The 13,576-nt window shown below is 36.3% G+C and overlaps 1 protein-coding gene across 2 annotated transcripts in view; it reads right to left on the reverse strand.

Moving 5' to 3' along the window:
- The window catches only part of ZFAND4 (zinc finger AN1-type containing 4), a 71,864-nt gene that overhangs the window by 7,187 nt on the left and 51,101 nt on the right, over positions 1–13,576 (reverse strand). For both annotated transcript variants that reach the window (XM_079901031.1, XM_079901032.1), the window contains 2 exons: positions 11,762–11,909; positions 307–1,482 (listed from right to left, as the gene is read on the reverse strand). In XM_079901031.1, coding sequence (XP_079757157.1) covers positions 307–1,482; positions 11,762–11,909 — 1,324 coding nt within the window. The remainder of the gene's footprint in view (positions 1–306; positions 1,483–11,761; positions 11,910–13,576) is intronic.

Consider the following 13,576-nt stretch of genomic DNA (forward strand, 5'->3'; position numbering starts at 1 on the left):
TCGATGGCTCAAATAAAAGTTCTTATTGAGGAAAAACATTAATAAAAATATTTAGTATTTAAAAATACATGATAAACTGTTTACACAAAGCTACTTTCAAATTACAGTTCTCAATTTAGGACCAAAACATTATTTAAAATTCAACTGTCAAAAAAATTTTCTACAAACTACATAAACACTTTAAGAGAAAGTTATGAAAAGAATTCAACCTTAGGCCTCTTTATTTAATGTGTAAACAAAAAACAAACTATATGTTGAATCACTACATGGATAACTAGTAGAACATATTGAAAGGCAAATACTTACTAAAAAAAATTCTGTAGGTTCTAACTGGGGAGAACTTTTCCTAAGGCTTTCTTCCTGAAAATGCTGGAGGTTTGTAAACAGCCCAATTCCAGAGGTTCGAAGCCTGCCTGCCCCATGTGTGCTCTGCAAGCTGTCTCTGCTTGCGCTCTGGGCCAGCGAAGCAAGAAAACCTATATTATTTACACAACCAACAGGCTCTTTGGATGCCTTGTTAGCCATTTCTGTGATATCTCGAGCCTCAACTTTAGAAATAATATCAGATCTTTTCCCAGGTGAATCGACTTTAACAGCTCGAAAGCAAGTAGTCCTAGAGAAAGAAGAATCAGTTATATTTCGAATGTCCAGCGACCGAAGCACATTTTGTGAAGCAGAAGACTGGAGGTTCCCAGACTCAAAACATTTGGACTGTCTCTGTGGTTTCACCAGAGAGTTATGTAGTGACATTGGTGCAGAACAGTGAAGAGGTGATAAGAGTCTATTCTTGTGAGGACTTAATTCACGGTGGTCGAGAACTGCAGTTTCTACTGATTCACCACTCAACACTCTTGCAACATGTTTAAGATGCTGCTCTGTAGCTTTCAACCCTTTATCACCATTAGTGAGTGAGAATTCTGGATTTACCTTCTGTGTGCCTTCTAAGCCACTGCTCTTTTCATCAGCATTTCCTTCGGTAAAGGAAGCAAACGAACCCACTTCAGGTAGAAGCGATTCTTCAGTTACACACTCTTCTGAAGTTGGAAATAAAACAGTGTCATCCTCATTATTAGATGGCAAATTTCCTGAAAAGTTTTTTGTCTGCCTAGGTAGGGATGATCCAAGATGGAGAACAGAATCAGCAAGCTCTTTGTCATTTTCAAACTCCATAGGGGGTATCTGAGGTGGTAGTTTGAAGCCACTATTGGAATGAGACTGTGTGTTACTCTCCCAGTTATTGTCTTCCTTAATAAAATCACTAGCGATAGATGATATGGATATATCAGCAGGGGGCAGAGCTGGCAAACTTGAAATGGCATTGCTGGCTGAGTCAGGCAGATATGTGTTCCCAGAAGAAGGTAAACAAGACTGCCCAATGTGGGGGAGAACCCTTAACAATCTGTGGCGAGCAGCTGCCGTGGAACTACTGGAAGGTCGAGGAACCACAGGTGGACGAGGTTTTACCTTGACAGGTTTCTTAGGCTAAAAGAAAAGAGGGAATATATAATTCTTTACACGGTCATTTTCTCTGCCCATAACAAAAATTAACGAAGGAAGAAAAGGTTACTTCTGTTAACATACTGGCATTTGGATTACCTCAATCTAAAATGTTTAAAAAGATTAAAATCTGGGGCTTCCCTGGTGGCGCAGTGGTTGAGAGTCCGCCTGCCGATGCAGGGGACACGGGTTCGTGCCCCAGTCCGGGAAGATTCCACATGCCGCGGAGCGGTTAGGCCCATGAGTTGTGGCCGCTGAGCCTGCGCGTCTGGAGCTTGTGCTCCGCAGCGGGAGAGGCCGCAACAGTGAGAGGCCCGCGTACCACAAAAAAAAAAAAAGAAGCAGCAGCAGCACGGGTAAACTTCAGTAAAAAGACTGATAGTAAGCATGTAATATATTTAATTAAAGACCTAAAACTAAGAGTGGGGACAAGATTAGAAAAATGATTTGTAAATGTTATACTACCTTAAAAAGCAGAAATAATGCAAATATTAAAAATGGAAGAAGAACGATGAGAGAAAGTAAAATAAGTTCATTGATTATAACTTAATAAGTAGGAGTCAAAAGATATCTTTTAAAAATAAAAGAGAAGACAATTAAGTATGGAAAAGGCAGAATAAGGACATGATAAAAGATATTACTATAAAGTTAAACAATAGAATAAAAAATAAAAGCCTTCTGAAGTACCAAAAAGCACACACTCACATACCCATACACACACAAAACAGGCCATAAAGAAACTGTAAATATAACAAAATAATAAGACATTAAGGACCAAATATAGGGACGTCCCTGGTGGCTCAGTGGTTAAGAATCTGCCTGCCAATGCAGGGGACACGGGTTCAAGTCCTGGCCCGGGAAGATCCCACATGCCTCAGAGCAGCGAAGCCCGTGAGCCACAACTACTGAGCCTGTGCTCTACAGCCCACGTGCCACAACCACTGAGCCCACGTGCCACAACTACTGAAGCCCACACACCTAGAGCCTGTGCTCCACAACAAGAGAAGCCACCGCAATGAGAAGCCCGCACACCACAATGAGAAGCCCGCGCACCGCAACGAAGAGTAGCACCCACTTGCCACAACTAGAGGAAGCCCACACGCAGTAACGAAGACCCGACACAGCCATAAGTAAATAAATAAATAAATAAATTTATTTTTTAAAAAAAGACCAAATATAAAAGTCATACCAATAAATGTGAATGTGATTAAGTAGTATATTTTTTTAAATTTCAAATTGGTTCACAAAGCAAAAAACAACTCTATGCTGTATATAAAACATCTTCCTAAAACAAAGTAAATCAAAAGTTAATAAAAAAAAAGACATGAGAAAGAGTACACAAAGCAAATTAAAACAATAAGATATCAAGGATTATGGGCCTGATATCAGGCAAGGAAAATTCAAGCTGAAGGTCAGAGATGAAACATTTTATAACATCTAGAATTAGCAGTATAATGAAAATACAACAGTTATTAATATTTATGCACTAAATCACACAACCACCTTCTTAAAGCAAAAACTATGGGAGATGAAAAGAAAAATACACAGAAACCCACTAATAATTACAGACTTTCACATATCACTATTCTCATTCTAAGAGAGAGCAAGCTGAAAAAAAAATAAGGAAATAGAGGACGATTTAATAATGTCAAATCTTTCAGACAGATATCAAACTTTTACCCTGATAACAGAGAATGAGCCATTTTCTTAAGTATACACAGGACAGTCATAAAGAGTGATATTAGATCACAAATAATCAAATTCTATTAAGCAGATATGGAAATAACATTCTCTGATTTCTATGCAATAAAAAGAGAAATTTTAAAAAATTAAAAAGCCTCTCTCGCCAGGAGTTTTTCAAACTCAAACTACTCTTGGATAAACTATCAACTAAAAATGCAAAATTTCTTTTAAAAATTAATGAAAATACTACAAATTGACATTAAGTTCTCCCTGATGAGCTGAACTGAAAAGAATATGTCATCTACACAATATCCTGCCAAAAATGTTTGACCTGCATCTAATCATGATGAAGCAATAAGACAAACTCAAACTGAGGATATTCTACAAAATTGGCCTATACCTCAAAAATATCTGACATGAATGTCCAAAAAAGGCTAAGAAATAGTTCTGTATAAAAGCAGACCAAGAAAACATTACAACTAAATACAACAATGCATGATTCTTGATTGGATTCCAGATTGAAAACAGAAAGAAAAATCAAAATAAAACAAAATGCTATCAAATACATTATTGAGACATGGAGAAATGTGAATATGGATGAAGTAATGTGTATCAGTGATAAATTATGTGTGTGATAACTACATTGTGGTTATGTAGGAGAAGGCTCTGTTCTTAGGAGTTATATACTGAATTAAATATTTAGGGGGAAATGTTACTATATCTGCAACTAACTCCCAAATGGATCAGGTAAAAGAACAGGGAAAGAAAACAAATGTGGAAAAATGCTAACTGGTGAATCTAGGTAAAATTTTCATGGTTGTTCACAGGTATAACATTTCTGAAGGACTGAACATTTTTCAAAGTAAAAAAGGTAAAATAAGTGTTCAGACAAAATCTAAGAGACTTAATTGCCAGGAGACCTAAATTAAAAGAAATACTAAAAGATTCAGATGGCAGGTAAATAATCTTTAAAGGAAGCAAGTAATTGCAGGAAAGAATAAAGAGCAACAGAAAAGGTAAATATATGGGTAAATATAAATAATATTAGCAATATAAAACAATTTGAGGGGCTCAAAATATATGTGAAATTAAAATGCATGACAATGACACAAAAGGTGTTTGGATGTATAAATGGAGTTAGTGTTCTAAGATTCTGGCATTAAAAGCAAAGTGGTAAAAATCATTTTTATTAGACTATAAGTAGTCAAGAATGTACAAATAATCTCTAGAGTAATCACTTGACAAAGCTAGTATAATAGTAAATTGCTAACAAAGTAGTAAAGGATAAAAACTGAATAACAGGGCTTCCCTGACGGCGCAGTGGTTGAGAGTCCGCCTGCCAATGCAGGGGACACGGGTTCGTGCCCCAGTCCAGGAAGATTCCACATGGAATCTTGGAGCGGCTGGGCCCGTGAGCCATGGCCGCTGAGCCTGCTCATCCAGAGCCTGTGCTCCGCAACGGGAGAGGCCACAACAGTGAGAGGCCCGCGTACCGCAAAAAAAAAAAAAAAAAAAACAACTGAATAACAAAAAATAGACTAATCTAAAAAAGGACAAAAAAGGAGAGAAAAAGAAACATAAAACAGGTGGTTAAATAGAAAATAGTAAGATGATAAAAATCCACATGTATCGGTAATTATACTAAATGTAATAGATGAAAACCTTAAGCTTGTCAGTTTAGATTAAAAAATAATAAAACTAACCATGTACTGACTACAAGAGACAATTCTTAAATATAGGAACATAGAGTGAAAGTAACAGAGTGGAAATATAATAGAAACATAAACCAAAATAAAGCTAGCTCAGCTATACTAATAACAAAGTAGCTTATACTAATAAGACAAGTGCATTACAAGGCATAAATAAAAACGTTTTTATAATGATAATAAATAATAATTTTTATAATAATATAAACTACAAGAAAGATATCACAATTCCTTGGATATCATAAAATCTGTACTAGATCATTTGATCTAGTTTGACAGAGTTTCAAAACACATAAAGCAAAAATAAACTTCTTAAAAGGAGAAACACACAAATCCACTACCAGAAAGGGAGATATTTAATACACTTTTCTGAATAACTGATGGAAAACAGACACACACAAAAATTAGAAAACCAGAACAACACAAATAACTTATCTAATTGATATATACAGAACACTATATATATGGACAGATTACACAGTCTTTCCAAGTGTGTAAGTGGCATTTATTAATATGCTTAGTCACAAGTCAAACCTCAACTAATTTCAAAGGCTTGAAGTCATTTAGAGTATGTTCCATGACCACAGTGATATTAAACTACAAATCAGTAATAAAAAGGTACATAATGGGACTTCCTTGGTGGCGCAGTGGTTAAGAATCTGCCTGCCAATGCCGGGGACACAGGTTCAAGTCCTGGTCTGGGAAGATCCCACATGCCGCGGAACAACTAAGCCCATGCGCCCCAACTACTGAGCCTGTGCTCTAGAGCCCGAGAGCTATAACTACCGAGCCTACGTGCCACAACTACTGAAGCCCTCAAGTCTAGAGCCCGTGCTCTGCAACAAGAGAAGCCACCGCAATAAGAAGACCGCGTGGTGCAGCGAAGAGTAACCCCCGCTCGCCGCAACTAGAGAAAGCCTGCAGGCAGCAATGAAGACCGAACACAGCCAAAAATAAATAAATAAAGATATTTATATCTTAAAAAAAGGTACCTAATATTCCACGTTTGTAAACTAGAGGTTTGCTTCTAAGTAAGCCATGAGTCACACTGATATAAAGATTTAATGTAATCCCTGTGAAAATCCCAATAGCATTTTTGAAGAAATAGAATAATCCATCCTAAAATTCGTAAGTGATCTCAAGGGACCCCAAATACTCAAAATAATATTGACACATAAGAACAAAGTTGCAGGTCTCACACTTCCTGATTTCAAAACTTACTGCAAAGCTAAAACTTATTGCAAAGCTTATTACAAAGCTGTTGGTGTGGTACTGTCTTTATGTCAGTACCACACTAATCAAAATAGTGTGGTACTGACATAAAGACAAACATATTGACCAATGGACTACAACAGAGAGCCCAGAAATAAACCCTCACATATATGGTCAAATGACTTTCAACAAGATGCCAAGACTACTCAATGGGGAATGAACAATTTCTTCAACAAATGGAGTTGGGAAAATTGGATATCTTCATACAAAAGAACGAAGTTGGACCCTTACCTTGCACCATATACAAAAATTAACTTAAAAATGTATCAAAGACCTAAAACTATAAAATTCTTAGACGAAAACAGGAGGAAAAGCTTCATGACATTGGATTTGGCAATGGTTTCTTGGATATGACATCAAAAGCAGGGGGAACAAAAGAGAAAACAGATAAACTGGACTACGTCAAAATTTAAAGCTTCTGTGTATCAAAGGATACTACCATCAGAGTAAAAAGGCAACACACAGAATAAGAGAAAATATTTGAAAATCATATATATCATAAAGGGCTAATATCCAGAATATATAAAGAATTCTTAAACCTCAACAACAAAAACAATAACCTGATTCAAAAATGGGTAAAGCACTTGAATGGATATTTCTCCAAAGAAGATATACAAATGGCCAACTAGAACATGAAAAGATGCTCAACATCATTAATTATTAGGAAACTGTAAATCAAAAGTACAACTATGACCTCATGTCCATTAGGATGACTACTATTAAAAAAAAAAAACAGGGGCTTCCCTGGTGGCACAGTGGTTGAGAGTCCGCCTGCCAATGCAGGGGACACGGGTTCGTGCCCCAGTCTGGGAAGATCCCACATGCCGCGGAGCGGCTGGGCCCGTGAGCCATGGCCGCTGAGCCTGCGCGTCCGGAGCCTGTGCTCCGCAACGGGAGAGGCCACAACGGTGAGAGGCCCGCGTACCGCAAAAAAAACAACAAAAAAATACAAGTATTGGTGAGGATATGAAGAAATTGGAAGCTATGGAAAACAGTATGGCAGTTCCCCCGAAAATTAAAAATAGAATTACCATATGATCTTAAAATTCTGGGTAAATTTCCGAAAGAATTTAAAGTGGGGTCTCAAAGAGATATTTGCATACCCTTGTTCATAACAGCATTATTCACAATAGCTAAAATGTGTAAGCAACACATGTCTCCATTGACAGATGCACGGTTAAGTAAAATGTTGTATATACATATTTACTCAACCTTAAAAAGTATTGAAATTGTGACATAAGCTACAACATGGATGAACCTTGAGGACATTGCTAAGTGAAATAAGTCACAAAAAGACAAATACTGTAGGATTTCACTCATATGAGGTTCAAGAAAGTCAAATTCATAGAAAACAGAGAGTAGAATTGTGGTTGCCAGGGGCCGGGGGAGTAGAGAAATAGGGAATTGTTTAATGAGTATAGAGTTTCCATTTGCAAGATGAAAAAGTCTGGAGATTGGTTGCTCAACAGTGTGAATGTACTTAACACTACTGAACTGTATGTACACTTAAAAATTATTAAGATGGTAAATTTTGTTATATTTATTTTACTATAATTAAAAATTTAGTAATGTTAATTATAGAATCTAGGTGGTGGATAAACAGGTGTTCACTGTAAAATTCTTTCAACCTTGCTGTATGTTGGAAAAGAAAGGAAAATTAAAGACCAATTTCTCTGATGAACAAAAATCCTAAATAAAATATTAGGAAATTTAATTAAAGACATAAAAAGTAAAATTCACCACAACCAAAAATGGTTCATTCTAAGACTGATTTCATATTTAAAAAAAATAAATTCACCACATTATTAGAATAATTTTATTCAGTGTAAAATACTTTTTAATTTCCCTTTGGATTTCTTCTTCGACCCATCAGTTACTTAGAAGTGTGTTATTTCCAAAATATTAGATTTTCCAGATATCTTTGTTGACTCCTAATTTTATCCATTGTAGTAAGAGAGCATTTTTTTCCACACACACACACACACACACACACAGTATTTTATTTTTACAAGAGATAAATAAACTGACACCAAGCATTGTAAATGGATGACCACAACAAAAGCAACAATGATTGCAATTACCAAACACGAAACACACTCATACTATGAAGAGAGCATTTTTTGTATGATTTGAGTCTTTTAAAACTTATTGGGACTTGATTGATAGCATACGATACACTTTATCTTAGTAAATGCTCTGGGTGCACTTAAAAAGAATGTGTATTCTGCTGTTGTTAGGTGGAGCTTTCTTTAAACGTCAATAGGGACAAATAGGTTTACAGTTGTTCAAGTCTTCTTATATCCTTTCTGATTTTCTATCTTTCCTATCAATTTTTGACAATGCGAGTTATATTAGAAATCTAATATAACTATGAATTTATCTATTTCTCTTTGTAGCTTTTTTTTTTTTTTTTTTTTTGCGGTACGCGGGCCTCTCACTGTTTGGGCCTCCCGTTGCGGAGCACAGGCTCCGGACGCGCAGGCTCAGCGGCCATGGCTCACGGGCCCAGCTGCTCCGCGGCATGTGGGATCTTCCTGGACTGGGGCATGAACCCGTGTTCCCTGAATCGGCAGGCGGACTCTCAACCACTGCGCCCCCAGGGAAGCCCCTCTTTGTAGCTTTTGCTTCATGCGTTTTGATGTTCTGTTATTAGGTACATAAACATTTAAGATTGTGGGGAAAGGATTTTATTTTTAATAGAGTTAGGTCAACTGTACTCCATCTGGAAAAAACTTGTCTTCATCCTACTTTACATTATACATGTTTTTTAAAGTTGTGAGGTTTTTTTTTTTTTCAGATGGATTGTAAATCTAAATGAGAAAGAAAAATCATACGGCTTTTGGATAAAAAACACAGGAGCGTGTCTTCAAAACCGTGTGGTAGGAAAAAACTTCATTAAAAGTTTATAAAAACTAGTAATCATAAAAGGAATACTATTAAGTTAAAATACATTAAAATAAAGAATATTTATTCATTAAAAAAATAAAGTGAAATAGCAGCTGCTAGAATATCTATAAATCATGTACCTGTCAAAGAACTTGTATCCATAGTATATAAAAATTCCTTCAAATCAGTAAAAAGGCAGACAACCCAATTTAAAAAATGAGCAAAATATTTGAACAAGCACTAGACAAAGTCAGTATCTTAAAAAAAAAAACGGATGTATTTAGACAGTGTGATTCACATGATATAAAGACAGTTGGTACAAAAGTCAATATCTTAATGGCGAATAAGCATATGAAAAGCTTAACATTATTTTCCATCAGAGAAATGTAAATTAAAACCACTACACATCCACCAGAATCGATAAAATAAAAAAGACGCACAATGTCAAGTGTTGGTGAGGATGTGACACAAACGGGAACTCTCCTGTTTCTGATGCGAGTGTAAACTGGTTCAGACACTTCACAAAACTGTTCAGCAAAACAATTAAAGCTACACATATACCTACCCTATGACTCTACAAGTCTATTCCTAGCTATATGCCCCAAAGAAAAGAGTGCATGGGTCCACCAAAGTCATGTATAAGAATGTTCAAAGCAGCTTTGTTGATGAAAGCCAAAAACTAGAAACAACCTAAATGTCAAAAGAAGAAGGAAGAAAGGAAGTACAGGCATACCTCATTTTATTGCACTTTGCAGATAACCGCATTTTTTACAAATTGAAAGTTTGTTGCAACCCTGTGTTGAGCAAGTCTATATTGATGCCATTTTTCCAACAGCATTTGCTCACTTTGGGTCTCTGGGTCACATGCTGGTAATTCTTGCAATACTTCAGACTTTTTCATTATTATTTTATTTGTATGGTGATCCGTGATCAGTGATCTTTGATGTTACTACTACAACTCATGGAAGGCTCAGATTATGGTTAACATTTTTTAGCAATAAAGCATTTTTAATTAAGGTATGCATATTGTTTTTTAGACATAATGCTATTGCACACTTAATGGACTACAGTATAGTGTAAACATAAATTTTATATGCACTGGGAAACCAAAAAAATTCGTGTGACTCACTTTATTGCGATATTCGCTTTACTGTGGTGGTCTGGAACTGAATCTGCAATATCTCCGAGGTATGCCTGTATAGTCATACAATGGATTAGTACACAGCAGTAAAAGAGAATGAAATGATACATGCAACAACATGGATGAACTGCAAAAGTATTATGCTGAGCAAAAGAAACCAGACCAAAAGAAGGTATATTATATATGATATAATTTATACAAAGCTCAAGAACAGTAAAAACTAATTCATGGTGACACACGTAAGAATAGTAGTTATTTCTGGGAGTAGGAAAAGGCAGGTATTGATGGGAAAGGTTATAAGGAAATCTGGAGAGAAATTTTAATTTTGAGTTATACCTATTTTAATTTGAGTTACACCTACATGACTGTATAGAAATGTAAAAATTCATCAAGCTCTATTAAAGACTTGTGAATTTTATTTTATGTACATATTACATTTCAATAAAGAAAAAGTTATTAATGGAGTGAAAAGCAAAATAATAGAGTGGTGATACATATATATGACAAAAAACATATCCAGAATATTAAAGATCTCCAAAAAAGTCAATAAGCAAAACACATACAGCCCAATTTTAAAAATGGGCCAAAGATCTGAACAGGCATTTTACAAAAAAGGATATCCAAATACCCAATAAATACATGAAAGGTGCTCAACTTCATTGATCAGAGAAATGCAAATTAAAGCCATAATGTAGGGCTTCCCTGGTGGCGCAGTGGTTAAGAATCTGCCTGCCAACGCAGGGGACACGGGTTGGAGCCCTGGTCCAGGAAGATCCCACATGCCGCAGAGCAACTAAGCCCGTGCGCCACAACTACTGAGCCTGTGCTCTAGAGCCCACGAGCCACAACTACTGAGCCTGCATGTCACAACTACTGAAGCCTGCACGCCTAGAGCCCGTGCTCCGCAGCAAGAGAAGCCACGCAACAAGAAGCCCGCACACCTCAATGACGAGTAGCCCCCGCTCGCCACAACTAGAGAAAGCCCGCGTGCAACAACGAAGACCCAAACCCAACGCAGCCAAAAATAAATAAATTTATTTATTTATTTATTAAGAAAAAAAAAACATAATGTAATGCCACTACACACCAACCAGAACGACAAAAATAAAAAAGAAGGACCATATCAAAGACTGGTAAGAATGCATGAAAACTGCAACTCTCATTCACTATTGGACAGAATTCATTCAATTACTTTGGAAAACTGACAGTATCTAGTAAAGCTAAACATTCCTTATCAACATCCAGGTAGTGGAGATATCCATAATAAGTAAATATTAACAGCATTTTAAAAAGTAACTATTGCAAAATTAAGGTTAGGCTATCTTTTATTATCTTTCTTAGCTCTAGAACTATGAAATTTTTTTAAATCATGAATTATTTTGAGTGCAGTATTATCACATTAAATACATTGCTGGCCTAAAAAAATCAATTCACTACATTTAATATCTCAATAAATAACTGAGGCCAGAAACTTGAAATGAATAATAGTTTATAATCTTTTTTCCACAATTACCAACAGACTCAATGCTGTGAGCCCTGCAAGGATATACTAGAGAAAGACCTGGCCAAGCTTCACCTTTTTGCTGAGATTCATGTTCTCCATCTTAGCCTTCAGCAGTTTCATCTTATTCATAGTTATTGAATTTTCAATTATCTGTTGCCCAGAAGGAGAAGGCTCAATTTCCTCATCTTCATCAGTATGCAAATTATACACAGAACCACCACTGCAAAGAAAATAATAATTACTATTGAAATGTACCGTATACCTGCCCAATGACTAAAAATATTTTAAATGCAGTATAAACTATAGATGTTGCTAATGATAAAACGATAAATCCATCTTGTCAATGTAAATTCAAGGCAAATGTATTTCAAAAATATATTTCTTTTGAGAAAAAAAGTAAATGGGATAAATATCATGATCTAGCATTACTGAAAATCTAGTACAGCTGAGCTTTTCTGAAGTCAGTATACCATAAGTGAAGATCTTTTATGTTTGGAAATGTAACCAGACAGAATAGCACAGATTTTAAAATGAAAAAAGACGCCTTGGTCAAGTCATGACACAAATTATTAAACATGTAAAACATTCCAATTACTGATCAATCACAGTAACATTTATTCATAACTTAACATTTATTATTTGGAGCCCCTTCTCTTTGACTACATAAGGCCACAATATAATGCCATAATATAATGGCACTATCATACTATCCTCATATTTATTCTTATACGTCTATCTTTCCCCCTTATTCCCCCATATGTAAGCAAGTTGAAAGCAGATATTAATATTAGGCCTGGGACTTCCCTGATGGCTCAGTGGTTAAGAATCCGCCTGCCAATGCAGGGGACACAGGTTCGATCCCTGATCTGGGAAGATCCCACATGCTGCGGAGCAACTAAGCCTGTGCACCACAACTACTGAGGCTGCGTGCCACAACTACTGAAGCCCATGCTCCTAGAGCCCGTGCTCCACAACAAGATAAGCCACCGCAATGAGAAGCCTGTGCACCGCAGTGAAGAGTAGCCCCTGCTCACCACAACTAGAGAAAGCCCGCAGGCAGCAGTGAAGACCTAACACAGCCAAAATTAAATTTAAAAAATATATATTAGGCTGTGTTCATCTTCCTAGTCTTAGCACCTGGCACAATGCTTGGCACACATTTAACAAACGTTTGCTGAACTGAACACAAACATAATTAAAATTTCATTCAGCTTTTTCAGTAATGGGAAAATTAAAATCGTACACAACCTCAACATATTTGAAGAATGACTGAAATTTTCAATTGAGCATAAGAAACATGTGCACTGGTCACCGTGCCCAATTTACTGTATCTATGCTAAAGTAGTATGAGAATTAGTAAGATTTCCTGTTCTATATGGTTGTAAGAAATGGAAACAATTTAAGATAACCTTAATAGGGCATATTTCATAACACTTCTGAAGGACATACTACCACCACACAAAGGTAAAGTAGAGAGTGGATAGCCCCATTCCTAAACTTCACATGGTGAAACTGGTGACATTCTGAAATCATGGGTTAATTACATTGCACAGCAGCCACAGGTATCAGGAGGAAGAATGGCGGAAATTGGTCTCCATAGCCAATTCAGTCCCTAGTGTTTGACTCGTGACTATCATTTCGATCTATTATAGATTCCCAGTATAATATGAAAATTGACACAATGGACACAACACTAAATTGACACTGCTACCATTTACTGAATGCCTACTCTGCCAGGCACTTTCCGCATATTATTTCTAATCCTCACAAAAACTACATAAGATGATATTATATCCCATTTTATAAATGAAGAACCTGCAGTTGGGAGAGGTTAAATGATTTTGTTCAAGACCAGAGAGTTAGTAAATGGTGCACCTAAGATTCAAA

The sequence above is a fragment of the Stenella coeruleoalba genome (genome assembly GCF_951394435.1).
Source record: "Stenella coeruleoalba genome assembly, chromosome: 16".
Lineage (NCBI taxonomy): Eukaryota > Metazoa > Chordata > Mammalia > Artiodactyla > Delphinidae > Stenella > Stenella coeruleoalba.